Source organism: Dendrobates tinctorius, unplaced genomic scaffold, assembly GCF_039654945.1.
Source record: "Dendrobates tinctorius isolate UK_male_01 unplaced genomic scaffold, ASM3965494v1 ptg000192l, whole genome shotgun sequence".
NCBI classification, from domain to species: Eukaryota; Metazoa; Chordata; class Amphibia; order Anura; family Dendrobatidae; genus Dendrobates; species Dendrobates tinctorius.
In genome coordinates, this window is record NW_027361859.1 from 10277298 (window position 1) to 10296003 (window position 18706).

Genomic DNA, 18706 nt, shown 5'->3' on the forward strand with positions numbered 1-18706 from the left:
TGCTGAGGGTGCGTGGTATTGATACCTTGCACATCAATATCAGAGGTGGTAACCTTTCTAAACGGAGAGGACGGATGGAAACACGATGATCTGGACCCTCCTTATGACCCAACCCCTACGTCTTAATTAAAATTTAAGTTTTGTGCCATTTCTCTGACCACTCGACTGCTGCACATTTGAGTGTATTTCCTCATCCTTCGAATTTATTTTAATTTTTACTGTTACTTTTTGCATAGGTTCGTAAGTGACTTGATCTGGTTTCTGAATGCTTTCGATCATGCTGAGATGGACCGCACTATCTATTGACTACTCCTTCTGAAGCAAGCAATATATATGGAACACATATTATGTTCTTATAGGTTATATATCTGATATTATTGCATGATTAAAAATTTTCTATATTCGCTGCACTATTATCCCTTGTGTGTTGTTGCATACTTACTATACGATTTCTATATGGCCATGATTTGTGATGATGGTATTTATCTCTTATGTGTTATTTATATATGAGATTAATTAGAATACTGTCAACAATATTATATATTCCCATTAAATGAAAATTTGAGTTTGCTACCACACTAGATTGTAGAGGGTCAAGGAGAGAGTTATCTGAGACATAGCGGATAAGACGGGACAAGGCGTTCCAGAAGTTTAGAGATGAAGGGAAGATTAGAGACAAGTCTATAGTTAACGGCACTGTTTTGGTCGAGGGATGGTTTTATATGTAATGGCTGTATGATGGCATGCTTAAATGAGGAAGGAAAGATACCAGAAGAGAGAGGTTAAATATTTTAGTTATGTAAGTGGTGACAGCAGGGGAAAGGGACTAGAGGAGATGTGATGGAATGGGGTCACTGGTGCAAGTGGTAGGGCGAGAAGATGCAAGAAGCCTGATTACTTCTGTTACAGGTTCAAAATCAGAGTGTGAGCTAGATGCAGTGGGGGAGGACAGTGCCTGGTATGAGGGGATTAGGAGATAATTCCCTGTCGGATATGGTCAATTTTTTCTTTGAAATAGTTAGCCAGATCGTCAGCATGGAGATGCATGGTTGGGGCCTGCACTCTTGGGTTGAGTAGGGAATGAAAAGTGTCAAAGAGACGTTTTGGGTTATTAGATAGTGAGGTGATGAGGTTGTTGAAAAAGGTTTGTTTTGAGAGGTGAAGGGCAGTGTTGTATGTTTTAAGCATAAACTTATAATAGATGAAATCTTCGGGTAGATTGGATTTTCACCACAGACGTTCGGCGCACCTGGAGCACTGCTGTAGGAAGCGTGTTTGCATCGTGTGCCAAGGTTGTCGCCGTCTGTGCCTAGCTGTTCTATGTATAGGTGGTGCAGTTTCATCCAGGGCACTTTGAAGCGTTTCATTGTAATGCTTCAGTGCAGAATCAGGACATGAGAAGGAGGAGATAGAGGCCAATGATGACTGCAAGTTCTTCATAAGTTTCTGGGTGTTAATGGCCTGTGTGTTTCTAAAAGTGTGGAAAATGGGGGTGACCTGGCTGGTATGGAAGTTCTTGATAGAGAATGATAGAAGGTTGTGGTCAGAGAGCGAGAGAGGAGAGTTTGTGAAATCATCCACTGAGCAAAGCCGGGAGAAGACCAAGTCGAGGCAGTTTCCGTCTTCATGGGTGGGGGAGTTAGTATGCTGCGAGAGGCCGAAAGAGGAGGTTAGAGATAAAAGTTGAGAAGCAGATGGTGAGAGGGGAAGGGCAATGGGAATGTTGAAGTCTCCCATGATGATGGTGGGGATGTCACAGGATTGTGTAGAAGCCAGGTGGTAAAGTGATCCAGAAACTGATGGGAGGGGCCTAGAGGACGATACACCACCGCCACTTGCATGGAGAAGGGGATGTAGAGTCTGAGAGCACGGACCTTGAAAGAAGGGAAAACAAGTAGTGAGTGTACTTGAGGGATAACCTGAAAGGTACATTTGCGTGGTAGGAGCAGACCAATGCCTCCACCTGCTCTGTTGTCCGATCTTGGGGTATGAGAGAAGTGTCGTCCACCATATGAAAGAGCAGCAGCAACAGTGGTGTCTGACTGCTGGATCCAGGTTTCAGTAATAGCGAGAAGGTTAAGAGAATCGGAAAGAATGTAGCCATGGATGAAGGAGAGTTTATTACACACTGAGCAAGAATTCCAAAGGGCACAATTAAAAGAGACAGAAGGCATGCAGGGAATATTAATAAGATTAGAGGGGTTTCTGAGTGTAGCAGTTGAGGGGTTCTACTTACAACATGAGGGGCCGGGGTTGGGAGAGATATCTCCTGCGACTAGGAGGAGGATAGAAAGAGTGAACAGATGGTTAAGTGATTTGTGAGAGCGTCTCGTGTGTTGTATGGTGCGAATGAATGGATCTGTGCTGTTTAGCAATGAGAAAAGAGCATGAGTGCTATATACATAGGAGAGGAAAGAACAGAGGGGCTGATATGGATGGAGTGTAAAGAGTAAATGCAAGGGCAGTGGATGTGAGTGAATGCAGCAGCCAGGATATAAATTATACAAATGCATATGGTATATATTTGTTGTAATCCAAATGTACAGGGAATAGATTTATTAATGTGTCTTACCTGTCTCCTGCCCTGTCTAACTGCCATGTTATAACTGTCCGTACTTTAATCAAATGTACTTCGATTAAATGTACATAAATACCCCCCTGGATAAATGCATCCCCAAGCTATGTCTGAATATATATGCCAGTTCTAAGATCTAACTTTTTTTTTCCTCACTCGTTAGCAATCAGACTAAGTTAAGACAGCCGGACACAATAAATGTAGTGAGTCGATAAACAAATGTCCAGTCCTACATGAATCATAAACCACTTTGAAAAGTTACTTGACCTCATAGCATAAGGGGACAAGTAGAGTAAGTTGAAATAACTATATACCATTATATATGCTGCAAAGATGAATGATATAGGTAGGACACATACAGAATTCAGTGAAGTAGCTTGAAATAGATACCATTATATATGCTGCAAAGATTCCATATATTTGTGTCCTAGTTCAATTGGCTGGCGATGTTCCCTTTCCCATGCACTCCTTTCTTGTTATGTTATTTTAATATATTCTGGAATTGGTGTATTTGTACTTATAATATGCTGTTTGATTATATGATTTGATTGTATTTCTGGGGCTTGCTAGTAACTGACATGTCTACTGGCTTCGCTGCACCACAATGCGCATGCTCCGTGGCTCTCCCTGCATTCGCCGACTTTCGCTCTAGCGATGCACCTGATCCCGGATCACGTGGGGCCCCACGTGTTTCCTGTTTCGGCTGCTGCACAGTGTGCGACCAGATGGGCGTTGGGGTAGCTATGACAACGTGGTGTCTTGTTCTGGTATTCTATAACCGGTTGTAGTGTATTTATACTTGCGGTCCTAATACATGCTTTTCGCCCCCCTGAGGAAGGTATTACCAAAACGCGTGTCGGGGTGGGTACGCCACAGGAGATCCTGCTATTGCATCCTATTGAAGTACCAGTATTTACTATTACTTATGTACAGGTTGGGTGCTTTTTCTTTATGGATCTAATTCATCTATTTGTCATGCATATATATCTTTAATACTATCTGTGACCTACCTGCCGGGGCAATTCATGGATGCTGTATTACCACCGATTTCACTCTTTTAGCCCCATTTGCCTCCTGTCTTGTATTTATTTGATTTAATAAAGATTGATATTTGGTTATTTCTAATGGGCTTCATGACTGTTTTTGGTTTCTTTGTATAAGGGTTTAACCCCTTAGCGACAGAGCCATTTTTCAGCTTAATGACCAGGCCAATTTTTACAATTCTGACCATTGTCAATTTATGAGGTTATAACTCTGGAATGCTTTAACGGATCCCGCTGATTCGGAGAATGTTTTTTTTGTGACACATTTTACTTCATGTTAGTGGAAAAATTTCTTCTATATAACTTGTATTTATTTATGAAAAAAACGGAAATATGGCGAAAATTTTGCAATTTTCAAACATTAAATTTTATGCCCTTAAATCAGAGACATATTGTCATGATCCCAGTGCAGGTTTTTGAGCTGCACACCAGGGGTTAATGTCTGGAGCTCTGTGCAGGTTTTTACCTGCACACTTGGGGTTAATGATTGTGGCCTCTTTCTGGTTCTGGGAGAGCTTCATAAACCCCTGGGTAGCTTCAATCCCTGCCAGTTATACTTCTGCCTTTGGCCTAGTGTGCTGACCCCCGTGTGCCTGTTTGTTGCTATAGCTTGTTTATATGGTTCTGACCCGGCTCTGTTTCCCGTTGTGAGTTTGCCTGTTGATTTTGTACTGCGTTATTATCTGTGTATGACTCATTGCCTGTGACCTGACTACTCTCTGCTCGCCCCCTTTGGTACCTTGCAGCTATCTCTGTGTGTGACTCATTGGCTACGTCCTGACTATTCTCACTGTCTATGCCCCTGGGTAACTTTGTCTCGCAGTTACTCTGCTAGGAATTGTCTTGCAGCTCCTAGCTCTGTGGAGTTTAGGCCACGCCTCTAGCAGTCACGTGCTTCAGGTCCTGCGGCTCTGAGGTACGCAGCTATTTGGTTGCTGCCCGCTCCACAGGTAGCTTTGAGCACGCTTTCGCTTTACTAAGGACACGCGCACTGGCTCAGTGAGCAAGTTCAGTGCGGTGTCTTTGACACATATGTCACACAAATTTCTTAATAAATAACATTTCCCCCATGTCTACTTTACATCAGCACAATTTTGGAAACAAAATTTTTTTTTTGTTAGGAAGTTATAAGGGTTAAAAGTTGACTACCGATTTCTCATTTTTACAACAAAATTTACAAAATAATTTTTTTAGGGACCACATCATATTTAAAGTCATTTTGAGGGGTGTACATGACAGAAAATACCCAAAAGTGACAACATTCTAAAAAATAGACCCCTCAAGGTGCTCAAACCACATTCAAGAAGTTTATTAACTTTTTTGCAAAAAATTTACTTCAAAACCAATTTTTTTTATTTTCCCAAGTGTTAAAGGACAAAATGAAAGACAAAATTTGTTGTGAAATTTCTTCTGAATACACCGATACCCCATATGTGGGAGTAAACCACTTTTTGGGCGCACGGCAGAGCTCGCAAGGGAAGGAGCGCCGTTTGACTTTTTCAATGCAGAATTGGCTGGAATTGAGATCGGACGCCATGTTGCAATCGGAGAGCCCCTGATGTGACTGAACAGTGGAAACCCCCAACAAGTGACCGCTTTTTGGAAACTAGACCCCTTAAGGAACTTATGAAGATGTGTGGTGAGCACTTTGACCCTCCAAGTGCTTCACAGAAGTTTATAACGTACAGCCGTGAAAATAAAAAATCATTTTTTTCCCAAAAATGATCTTTTTGCCCCCAAATTTTTATTTTTACAAGGGTAACAGGACAAATTAGACCCCCAAAGTTGTTGTGCAATTTGTTCTGAGTACGCCCATATCCCATAAGTGGGGGTAAACCACTGTGTGGGCACACGGCAGAGCTCAGAATGGAAGGAGCACCATTTGACTTTTTGAACGCAAAATTGACTGGAATCAATGGTGGCGCCATGTCGCATTTGGAGACACCCTAATGTGCCTAAATAGTAGAAACCCCTCAATTCTAGCTCCAACTCTAACCCCAACACACCCCTAACCCTAATCCCAATTTAACCCTAATCTCAACCCTAACCCTAATCCCAACCCTAACCCCAATTCCAACCCTAACCCTAATTCTAACCCTAACCCTAATTCCAACCCTAACCCTAACGGAAAAATGAAAATAAATATATTTTATTTATTTAATTATTTTTCCCTAACTAAGGGGGTGATAAAGGGGGGTTATTTACTATTTTTTTTTATTTTGATCACTGTGATAGAGTTTATCACAGTGATCAAAATGGACATTGAATGAATGAATGGAATCTGCTGGCCGGCAGATTCGGCGGGCACACTGCGCATGCGCCTGCCATTTTCTTCTCAGATCAAGATGGCTGCGCCCTCCAGAGGAGGCAGAAGGGCCCGAGGACCACCGGGAGGTACCGGGGACCCTATTTCTCTCTCCTTTGATGTGTGATCACATCAGAGGAGAGAGAAAGTGGAAGCAAAATCACAGCTTTTTTTTGCAGTCGCCGTTATAAGGTTAGTAACGGCGATCGCAAAAGCGGGGTCGGTAAAAACCGACCCGAATCATGCTCTCTGGGGTTTCAGCTAACCCCGGCAGCCGAGACCCCGGAGAAAATACGACGGGGCGCTATACACTTTTTCCACAACACCGTTAATTAACGGCGCTGTGGTTTAAGTACCCTTAACTACCGCCGTTAAAAGGCATATCGGCGTTCGTTAAGGGGTTAAATGGGATGGACAACCCCCTTCTCATTCCTCATGTTTGGTCCTGTAAAAATAACCACTTAAATAAACCTCTGTTGTGAATTCATTTTCCCCTTCACTACTGAGGCCCGAGGAACTCCCTCTTCTGGTAAAGGTAGTGAGCCTGATTATCAAACACCTGAGGCTGATGATGATGACTGGCTGAGTGGAGTTACTGACTGGATATAAGGCTGCTGACGCCCTCCTGCCCTGCGGGTGATTTCTCTGTGGGATCCTTGGAGACCAGTCTGAATTCCTGCTCCTCTAAAGCTAAGTTTGCTGCTCGGCTTTTTGCATTGGTGCTTTGACTTTGTTTTGCTTTGTGTTTCTGGATTTCTGCCATTCCCTGCTGGGGTGTGCTGAATTCCTTTAGCTCTGTCTTCTGAAAATACCTGAGTGCTGATTTAGATTTGAAGCCTAGCTGCTTCAGGGCCTTTTTCATATCAGCTTGTTGGCTTATGTCTTTGATAGGGTTTTGGCAGATTGCAGACAGCAGCCTTCCTGTCCTTTCCTATCTAGGTAGTTTTGGGCCCCGTCTTAGCTCAGTCTATCTTTCTGTCTGTGTTAGTGTTTTCATCTTGCTTCACCGTCATTATATGTTGGGGGCTGACTATTGCTTTGGGGTCTGCTCTGGGGCAGTTTATATTTCCCCTTTCTTTCTTTAGGCCTATTTAATTCTCCGGCTGTGATCGAGGGGTCTAGGGCATCGTAGGAACCCCCCATGGCTACTGCTAGTTGTGTTGATAGGTTCAGGGGTCTGCAATCTGATAGTTGCAAACTTCTCTGGTTTTCTGGACTTAGCTTGTATTTCTGTTTTTGCCTCCTACGGTGACTCATTCATAACAAACCTCCCATGCTGGTGTCATTCCATTGATGTCAGCATTTGCGTTTCCGAGGCCTATGTGAGGTTGTTACATTATTTGAGCCCTGCACCCAATCAGCTCTGGCGTCACTATCCCCACTTTCAGACAAACTGAACAATAAGAGGAAGTCAGAGAGCAGCCGCAGACCTGGCTTCCTGTTGATGTTTAATATGTCCAAAGGTGGAGACAGTGATTGTGAGCAGGTTTCATGCAATGTAACAACCTCACATGAGCACAGGGAACCCAAGTGCTGAAACAGCTGGAAAGGCACTGGCAAGTAAGGGGAGTATAAGTGTTTTTATTTTAACAAGGCCAAACTTGAGGAACGACAAAGGGTTGCCCTGGTAATGGACAACCCCTTTAATAAACTATAATTTTTGGTTAAAACATTTCTAACATTCTGGACATGAAAAAATGCTTCTCCCCTGTATGAGATCTTTGCTGTATAACAGCATCTGATTTCTAGTTAAAACATTTCCCACATTCTGAACATTAAAAAGGCTTCTCCCCTGTGTGGGTTATTTGGTGACTATCAAGATGCACTTTCTGGTTAAAACATTTTCCACGTTCTGAACATGCAAAAGGGTTCTCCCCTGTATGGGTTCTCTGATGCTTAACCAAATCTGATTTCTGTGAAAAACATTTCTCACATCCTGAACATGAGAAAGATTTCTCCCCTGTGTGGGTTCTCTGATGTTTATTAAGAGCCGATTTCTCTGTAAAACATTTCCCACATTCTGAACATGAAAATGGCTTCTCTCCTGTGTGAGTTCTCTGGTGCTTAACAAAATCTGGTTTATGGCTAAAATATTTCCCACATTCTGTACATGAAAAAGGCTTCTCCCCTGTATGGGTTCTCTGATGCCTAACCAAATCTGTTTTCTGTCTAAAACATTTCTCACATTCTGAACATGAAAAAGGCTTCTCCCCTGTGTGGGATCTCTGGTGTATAACAATAAGTGATTTACGGCTAAAACACTTCCCACATTCTGAACACGAAAAAGGTTTCTCCCCTGTGTGGGTTCTCTGATGCTTAACCAAACTTGATTTCTGTGTAAAACATTTCCCACATTCTAAACATGAAAATGGCTTTTCTCCTGTATGGGTTCTTTGGTGCATAACAACTTCTGATTTATATTTAAAACATTTACCACATTCTAAACATGAAAATGGCTTTTCTCCTGTATGGGTTCTTTGGTGCATAACAAGATCTGATTTCTGGTTAAAACATTTCCCACATTCTGAACATGAAAAAGGCTTCTCCCCTGTGTGGATTCTCTGGTGTACAACAACAACTTCTTTACGGCTAAAACACTTTCCACATTCTGAACATGAAAAAGGTTTCTCCCCTGTGTGGGTTCTCTGATGCTTAACCAAATCTGATTTCTGTATAAAACATTTCCCACATTCTAAACATGAAAATGGCTTTTCTCCTGTATGGATTTTTTGGTGCTTAACAACATCTGATTTCTGGTTAAAACATTTCCCACATTCTAAACATGAAAATGGCTTTTCTCCTGTATGGGTTCTTTGGTGCTTAACAACATCTGATTTCTGGTTAAAACATTTCCCACACTTGGTACAAGAAAATCTATTCTCTGCTATGTGAATTTTTTGATGCTTAAGAAAAGACTTTTCAAGGGCAAAACTAGTTCCACTTTCAGAACATGAAAATGGCTTCTTTGCTTTTGGAGCAGTAAGTTTTTTAATGCTTATTTTGTGACTTTGATTCTCCTTCGTAGTCGCTAATGAATCAGAAGACAAGACCTGTTTCAAAGGATCGGATGATAGATCTTTGCTGTGAAGGGCTGATGGTATATGTGGAGTAATGGCATTCACTTCAGTTGTATTCTGTGGGATCTCAAGATCATTCGATTTAAACATTGAAGATGTCGGCTGTCCCTCTGATCTCCTGGTACAGTCATCTGCCAAGAATAAAACCAAATTATTTTTTAATAAAATATCATTGAATTTTATATTTTGGAACATTTACTACTTAAACTGTCTGTAGAAATGGCAAGTTATGTAAGAATATTGAATTATTGATAATCTAATAGAAAACCTAATTAAATGAACCAGTAGAGCGTGGTGATCAACTGTTTGTTCATTCTGCCTCCCAAATAAGAAATAAAAAGCCACCAAATAATGTTTGTAGCAAAAAATAATACCACTAAAAGCTTCTAATCATGTCACAAAAACAAGTTGCAACTCAGGTCCATCATCTGTCAATGGAAAAACAGAGGTTTCCAAATTATTAGTGGCTCAAAGGATCTTGAAAGGCAACATGGCTTCCATTAACCAATCTAGCACAATTCACTCTATCAAAGACAAATCTCCCTCTCACTTCCTAGCCTTGCAGTGTGACCAAACCACATTTAGCATCCATGTACTTGTTATTATTAGTGTGAAAAACCCACTTAGTTTACAGTATGTGTGTGTCTCCTGGAGCACAATCTGGGTACTATGTGTTGAGTAATAAAATGGCAAATGTGCAATTTCTATTCTCCAACTTCCACTGTGTGCCAATTTCAGGAAAGTGTGGAGTAAAAATAGTCACTCCTATAGATTAATTCACTGAGGGCTGTAATTTCCAAAATGGAGTCACTTTATGGGGATTTCTAGTGCTCTGGTTTACTCGCATTTTGTCATATTAGGGCTTCTGCAAATGATGTGTCCCATCTCCTCTGAGATCAGCTCCTGAGACGTCTGCCTCCATCACCAGGAGCCACCTTATTAATTTTGCAGGCGGCGCTGGTAATCGAGGAAACATCGTAACCAAAAGCTCAAGCCACTAAGATTAGGATTCCTGGGACCTGTAGTACCATCCAGTCTGGCAGTGTGTGTGTGTGTGTGCGTGCTGTCCAGCTAGAGTAAACTGCTCCCTGCTTCAGCCAACTGGAAAGCACCATATCCTATCAAATCGCGAAGCATATTTCTGGAAGCTGCCAGATACAGCCTTGTTCTCCCCTGGTTCAGTCTTCTGTGCTCCGTTCCCGGCTGGTTTATTTGCTTCCTGTTGTAACCCCGGCCTATTTACTGACTTCTCTTGCGTGTTCTGATTTTGAATTTTTCTGCCATCCTGGTCCAGACTCTGCTACCTAACTATTCTTCATCCCACCTTACACCACTGAACAGTAGGCAACACCATGGCCCAAGCCTAGGGATCTTTGTGTAAATCCAGATCCATGTAGAGGGGTTAAAGGGTGATGAGCAAGATAATACCTAGGATCTGGAAAACAAAAGTCTGTTCGTAGTGGTCATATTTTAAGGTGCCAGGTCACCCTGAACAGTGCCCCTAATACTTTATGTCTGCAAACTGTTCCAGCAAGATCTTCATTTAAATAGCTAAATAGCACTGGTTATATTCTTAATCTTGCCATATGCTCAGACAGTAGTGTACAACCAGATACAGGGTATTGTCCAATTCAAGAGAAATTTGAAAATAATTTGTAAGGTCCACTTGTTCCCTTATCCTTTGTGAAGAATTCCAAAGTTATCACCACATAAAGTGAAAGACGTCAGATTTCAAAACTGTCTGCAGGAAAGGGTTAAATCAGAGGATTTTGGGCACTAACTACTGTAGTCAAACTGAGCATAGACAATAACACATCTACTGAAATGATCAAACTCAACAATCTTCGTGGGTAAAAAATGAGTAAGTAGTGGTAAAACCTCTCTGGAGTAATTAGACTATGGGGATCGGTGGCTCTTCGCAATCTAAACTATCATAAAGGCCAATATTTTTTGTCAGATGAGTATCAAGAAGAAAAATTAGACATTTAAAAATAACTTTTTATAACACTGCAGAGATGAGGTGTCTTAAATTTAGATCTCGGGCACTAGGAAGAGGTAATAGAGATCTTTTTTTAAACACTACCAGGAAGTTACAGAGTCACATAGGTGAGGCAGACCGATCCCACCACAATTAAACTATCATACAGAAATAACTTGTAAAGTAAGACATAGTGTAGCTCCCCTTAGTACCTCCAGATGTGGATTGTAGGTGACTACTAGAGGCACCCGGTTATTTTCTTTAGCTTTGTAATGTAGTAGGTGATTCCTTGACATTCTGGTGGCTCTTGTAATTTGGTTTTCAATTGTTCTTGGATGGTAGCCCTGATTCAAAAAGGTCTTTCTGAGGCGACCAAGGTGTTCATCTCTATCTATGGCGTTGGAACATATACGATTGTATCTGATGGCTTGGCTGTGGACAATAGAGTTTTTATGTGTTTTGGATGGAAACTGTCCCATTTAAGGTATGTTGAACGGTTGATTGGCTTCTGATACAGGGATGTCTCTATTTCATTTTTCTTTAGCTTAATGATGGTGTCTAAAAAGTTAATCTCAGTGCTGGAGTAGTTGAGTGTTAAGTTGATGGTGGAATGAAATTGATTAAACTGTTCGTGGAACATCTTTAGCTGTTGCTCAGACTCCGTCCAGATGATTAAAATATCATCAATGTAGCGGTAGTCGGCCAGAGGCCTGATAGGACATAAGGACAAAAAGTCTCTTTCAAGCTTGGCCATGAAAAGATTTGCATACTGTGGAGCCATTTTACTTCCCATAGCTGTGCCAGTCTCCTGTAGATATATCTTGCTGTCAAATTCAAAGTAATTGTGGGTGAGGATGAATCTTATAAGTTTCACCACATAATCATCATCAGTCCCTGTGTTTTCCAAGAAGAATTTGCAGGCATTTAATCCATCCTGGTGTGGGATATTAAAGTACAAAGATTCCACATCCATGGTGGCCAGGATGGTTGCTTCTGGTAGAGGACCTATTGCTGCTAGTTTATTCAATAGGTCAGTTGTGTCCTGAATGTAGTTGGGTGTATCCTTTACCAGGGGTTTAAGAATACCATCTACCCATTCAGATACCTGCTCAGTAAGGGTGCCCACACATGAGATAATCGGCCCTCCCTGGATTTCCAGATCTGTGGATTTTGGGAAGCATGTAGAATGTCCCTATTCTTGGACTCTCTGGTATCAGGTCATTGCCTCTTATGGATTTGTCAGGCAGACAAGATACCAACTTGTGGCAGCACGGTGGCTCAGTGGATAGCACTGCAGCCTTGCAGCGATGGAGTCCTGGGTTCATATCCCAACAAGGACAACATCTGCAAGGAGTTTGTATGTTCTCCCCGTGTTTGTGGGGGTTTCCTCCCACATTCCAAAGATATACTGATAGGGAATTTAGATTGTGATGATAATGTGTGCAAACTGTAAAGCGCTGCGGAATATGTTAGCGCTTGTAGGGATTTGCTCTGGTAGGCAATGGCAGGTACGCAGTAATGAGGCAACACAGAGGCTTATAGTCCAACTTCAGTAGTTTAATGTCACTTTAAAACAGCAGGTTAACAGAAAGTAACGGAAAAACACAAATAGACTCCAGCTTGGAGAACCACTGATCCCAGACTCACCCTTGCAAGGGACAGGCGCTTAACTAAGCGGCTGCCAGGTCAGCTGCTGGAGTCTTGCTGCTATAGCTCTGCAACACGTGCAGTCCAACAAAGATTCACGCTAACTCCAGCCAAGTTCCTGTATCTTCCACACACACTCACCATGTGCCAAATACCATCCTCCATTACATAGCCTATAACCCTTCCCACAGGTGAAGTAGACATCACATGGGCTGATCACGTGACCCTGACATCATCGCAGGTCCTTTAGGGAAAATCCTGGCCAAACATTAACTTGCTGGGAGAAATGTATCTCCCATCCAGTAAAACATCCTTTGCTGTACCACATACCTCCCTCCTATGTTCAACTCTAGAGGGGTGGACACATGACATACAGTGTACTCTGGAAAGGGCATCTTCATTCCCCTGTAGTCTGCCTGCCCGATGTTTTAAAAATTTAAAATTTTGCAGAGACAGGAACCACCTGGTGACTCGGGCATTCCTCTCTTTAGCTTGACTCATCCACGTAAGAGGGGAGTGATCTGTCACCAGACGAAACGTTCTCCCCAGCAAATAATAGCACAATGTCTCAAGTTCCCACTTAATGGCCAGGCACTCTCTCTCCACAATACTGTACCTGGTTTCAGCTGGGGTAAGCTTCCGGCTTAGTAAACTAACTGGATGCTCCTCCCCGTTAACCTCCTGAGACAACATGGCACCGAGCCCTATCTCAGAGGCATCAGTCTGCACAATGAACTCTCTTTTGAAATCGGGTGTGATCAGAACTGGTGTACCACACAGTACCAATTTGAACTTTACAAAGGCCTCCTCTATCTGATCATTCCAGCGGACCATCACAGACTTCCTCCCCTTTAAGCAGTCTGTTAAAGGCGCGGACAGGGTTGCAAAATTGGGAATAAACCACCTGTAATATCCCACTAAACCTAAAAAGGCTTTTACCAGTTTGGTTGTGAGGGGGACGGGGTCAGTTCTGGATTGCCTCCACTTTGTTTACTTGGGGTTTGAGGACTCCTCTCCCAATGACGTAACCCAAGTACCGAGCTTCCTCCAACCCTATGGAACACTTCTTTGGGTTGGCAGTTAGCCCTGCTTGTCGCAGGGAATCTATCACCGCCTGTACTTTTGGTAAGTGACTTTCCCAGTTTGTACTGTACACCACAATATTGTCTAGTTAGGCTGAGGCATAGCGGCGATGGGGACGGAGAACAATATCCATTAAGCGCTGGAATGTCACTGGCGCGCCATGCAACCCAAAGGTTAACACCTTATACTGGAACAACACCTCGGGTGTTACAAAAGCCGTTTTTTCCCTCGCCACCTCTGTTAGGGGTACCTGCCAATATCCTTTTGTGAAGTCCAGAGTTGAAAAATACCGTGCCTGCCCAAACCGCTCTAGCAACTCATCAACCCATGGCATGGGGTAGGCTTCAAATTTTGAAATTTCATTAAGTTTTCTGAAATCATTAGAGAACCTTAGATTCCCATCAGGCTTGGGTATTAGGACTATTGGGCTGGCCCACTCACTTTGGGACTCTTCAATGACCCCTAACTGTAGCATAGCTTTTACCTCTTCCAAGATGGCTTGTCGCCGGGCCTCAGGCACCTGATATGGCTTTATTCTGACTTTGGCATGTGGCTCCGTGACAATGTCATGTTGGATTAGGGAGGTGCATCCAGGGAGCTCCGAAAAAGCATCGGTATTTCGGCTAACAAACTCCCGGACCTCCTGAACCTGTCTAGGAGACAAAGTATCTGCTATTTTGACTACGGAGTGGGTTTCTCCTGACTCGCCCAGAGGTAATGGAGCCTTCTCCATCTGAAATGCAGGCAGCGGACTATCCCCACCAAGGTGGTCTCTATCTTTCCATGGTTTAAGCAAATTAACATGGTAAACCTGTTCTGGCTTTCTCCATCCTGGCTGGTGTACCTTGTACTCTACTGGCCCCACCTTCGCCATGATCTCGTATGGTCCATGCCACCTTGCAAGAAATTTGCTATCTACAGTAGGCACAAGTACCAACACCCGATCCCCAGGGCTAAAGGTTCTTACCCGAGCCTCCTGGTTATAGACCCGACTCTGTGACCATTGTGCTGCCTCCATATGTTCCTGGACTAATGGTAGGACTGTCTCCATTCTTTCTTGCATTTTTGCATGTTCTATCACACTTTTGTGGGGGGTAGGTTGGTTCTCCCAGGCCTCTTTGGCTATATCGAGTAAGCCCCGTGAATGTCTGCCGTACAATAGTTCAAAGGGCGAGAACACCGTAGATGCCTGAGGCACCTCCCACACTGCAAACAAATAGGGCAATAAGAGATCCCAGTCCTTCCTATCTTTGGAAACTGCTTTTTTTAACATGCTCTTCAGTGTCATATTGAACCTTTCTACCAGACCATCTGTTTGGGGATGATAGACCGATGTGCGCAATTGTTTAACATTTAACAAGTAGCAGAGTTCCTTCATAATTTTTGACATAAAGGGGGTTCCCTGGTCTGTTAAAATCTCTTGAGAAATTCCCACTCGCGAAAACATACCCATGAGTTCCTTTGCTATAAGCTTAGCTGATGTGTGGCGCAATGGAATGGCCTCAGGATATCGGGTAGCATAGTCTAGAAGTACAAGGATGTGTTGGTGTCCCCTTGCTGACTTATTGACAGGCCCAACAAGATCCAATGACGCTCTTTCAAAAGGTACCTCAATAATTGGTAAAGGCACCAAAGGACTCCGAAATTGAGGCTGGGGACTGATTACCTGGCACACTGGACAGGAATTACAGTACCGTTTAACTTCTTCATGGACAACTAGCCATTAAAACCGCTGCAGAATTCGGTCTAGGGTTTTCTTTTGGCCCAAATGCCCACCGAGTACATGCGCATGCGCTAAATCCATTACCAGCCTACGATATGCCTGAGGTACCAGCAATTGTTCTACCATTTCCCCCTGTATTTTCTTGACTCGATACTGCAAATCCTGGTTCAGCTCAAAGCGTGGCAACACTGTAGCTGCCCCAGGTTGTTGGGGTTCCCCATTGACAAATAGTACATTTTCCCTAGCTCGTGCAAAAGTAGGGTCTTGGAGTTGCGCCGTACCAAATTTGTCACCTGATACATTTAAGTCGGACAATTCAGGTCCTTGGGCAAGTCTTCCACCTCTCCAGCCAATACTTCTATGGTATATTTCTTCCCCTCCACCGAAGGGAAGGTTACCCCAACAGCCAGCACTTCTTCCTCTGGGCTACCAGGTTCATGCCCTACTTCTGGAGAATGTAACCTTGCTGCCTCTGGTGCCGGCAGTTGCTCAATGGGTGGGGACAACAGTTGGCCATAGTACAGAAAATAAAGGAAATTCTCTTCCAATTATCACTTCATAATGCAAATTAATCACAACCCCCACCTCGTGGCAGTGCCTTCCAGCTGGTGTGTTTATCACCACTAGTGTGGTAGGATAGTCATTAAAGTCCCCATGTATACACAACACCCCAATTTTATGACCAGTATATTCGCTGGTTTGTACCAGGCTGGCTCGTACCAGGGTTACGAGACTCCCTGCGTCCAGTAGGGCCACAGCCGGGGTGCCCTTCACTTCAACCTTACACAAATGTTCCATATGGGGGCCCTTCGGGGTGCCCATTGCACACATCGGTTCGGCATAGTGGGACTGGTGGTACCCATAGTTTGTGTCCATGGGCTCAGCCAGGTGGGGGCAATCAGCTCTCACATGACCTGGCACCGCCAGCAGATTATGGGGCTCCTTTCTTCCCCAGATAAGTCCTGAGTAGCCTTCCTGGTCTCTGCTCGCCGAGGGAACCTTCCTGTTTCTTTCCGGGGAGTCGCTCCCTGTAGCTCTTTGGTAGCCCCATATCTTTCTATGAGGTCTATCATCTGGAGGGCATTAGTAGGAGATGCCTGCACGACACATGCTTGGAGGGAGTGGGTCAAAGCCCTCCACAATTTATCAGTTAATGTGCAGTCCAGCATGGCCGTGGGAGATAATACCTCAGGCTGCAACCACTTTTGTAACAAGTGCACCAGGTCACAATACTTGGACCGAGCCGGCTTGGAGGGGGTAAACTCCCACTGGTGTACCCCCTAGGCCCGAACTAACACATTTGCTCCAAGACGTGCCAGTATCTCACCCTTGACGATCGTGTAGTCCGCCCTTTGCTCAGTGGATAGGTCCTGATATGCTTTCAACGGTCCTGGGGCCAGAAACAGAGCGTTGATTTCCGCCCACTGGTCACGGGGAAGTTTCTCCCTCTCAGCCATTCCTTCGAACATCTCCAGGTATGTCTCAACATCGTCAGACTTCTCCATTTTGGGAACCACTGTACGAACTGCTTTCCAGACATCATGGATTCCCTGGGAATTTCCTGTTGTCTGTGCTGTCGTGATATGCTGTATCAACAGCCGATTGGTTTCCTGCTGCTGCTGATTAAATATCAGCTGCTGCTGTGTAGCCTCTTGCTGCTGTCGAATGGCCTCCTGCTGCTGCTGCCACATGGCCTCCATAAGCATTTTTAGTGTGGTCTCCATTTCTGGAAAGTTCTCCACCTGGGTCTGCGGCACTCTTTTCACCCAGGATATAAGCTGGAGTACAGAGCAAAAAAATGAGCAAAAAACAGCCCGGCCTCACTGCGTATGCCTGCATTCAAGCCACCAATTGTAGTGATTTGCTTTGGTAGGCAATGGCAGGGACGCAGTAATGAGGCAACACACAGGCTTATAGTCCAATTTCAGTGGTTTAATGTCACTTTAAAACAGCATGTTAACAGAAAGTAACGGAAAAACACAAATAGACTCCAGCTTGGAGAACCACTGATCCCAGACTCTCCCTTGCAAGGGACGGGCTTAACTAAGGAGCTGCCAGGTCAGCAGCATCCGCCAGGTGCCATTCCCAGGGTTGTTTGGAGTCTTGCTGCTATAGCTCTGCAGCACGTGCAGTCCAACAAACAGATTCAGGCTAACTCCAGCCAAGTCACAGCGTCCACATACAGAACATGAATCCAGGTTGGTTAAAGTAATTCTTGCTTATCATGATTGAGACTTATCTTATGTTATTATTATGATTTAGATTTACTTTATACTTAGAAATGCACTATGCACTTTATGGAATTGTTTATAATTAGTATATAATGACACTTGATATATTATTGGTATAGTATGTTTATAATAGTTTGCACATGAGCATTGGATATTTTTGGAGAAACTATATTGCCTGGTCATGGTTATTACAACTTAATAGTGTATGTTGGCCTGTTTCCTCTTATATGCTTTTTTTTAATAAAAATTGTCTTTTATATTTTTTGTTGGTGTCTCCAACTAATAATAAAATAAAAAAAAATTTTCAATTTAACAATATCTTGGTAAGATTGATTTTTAAGTGGTCTATTTTGGGTATATTAACTCCAGCTAAGTTCCTGTAGCTTCCACACACACTCACCATGTGCCAAATGCCAACCTCCATTACATAGCCCATAACCCCTCCCACAGGTGAGGTAGACATCACATGGGCTGATCACGTGACCCTGACATCATCGCAGGTCCTTGTCTTTAGGGAAAATCCCGGCCAAACATTAACTTGCTGGGAGAAATGTATCTCCCATCCAGTAAAACACCCTTTGCTGTACCACACGCTATATAAAAATAAAGATTATTATTATTAACTTGTTTAGTTCCTTGCATTAGTCCTGTGTAGGATCCGACTCCAATTTTCTGTAGTAGCGTGTGACCATAAGTTGCCTGCTTGCTTCCTTCATATAGTTTGATGTGTTCATCATGACTATTGCACCTCCCTTGTCAGCAGGTTTAATGATGATTTCTTTGTTGGTTTTCAGAGACTGTATGGCCTTTCTCTCCTGGGTACTGATGTTGGATGCTTGTCTCCTGTTGGTGTCTATGATGGTGGATTTTATCAAATGCCTGAATGAGTCTATGTATTTATCCAAATGAGGGTTATGTCCAGGTGGAGGTGTCCAGTCTGACCTCTTCTTGGTTGTTAGGATCCCTTTTCCGTCGGTCTGAGTGTTTTCTGAATCTTCTGCATCATTGAAATATTCCCTCAGGCGCAGTCTCCTGAAATAGTGT

General features: G+C 43.4%; 1 protein-coding gene across 1 annotated transcript in view; it reads right to left on the reverse strand.

The window, feature by feature from the left end:
- Positions 1–18706, reverse strand: part of LOC141055873 (uncharacterized) — a 106502-nt gene that overhangs the window by 82346 nt on the left and 5450 nt on the right. Inside the window, 1 exon segment of the mRNA XM_073552588.1 lies at positions 7883–9131. Coding sequence (XP_073408689.1) covers positions 7883–9131 — 1249 coding nt within the window.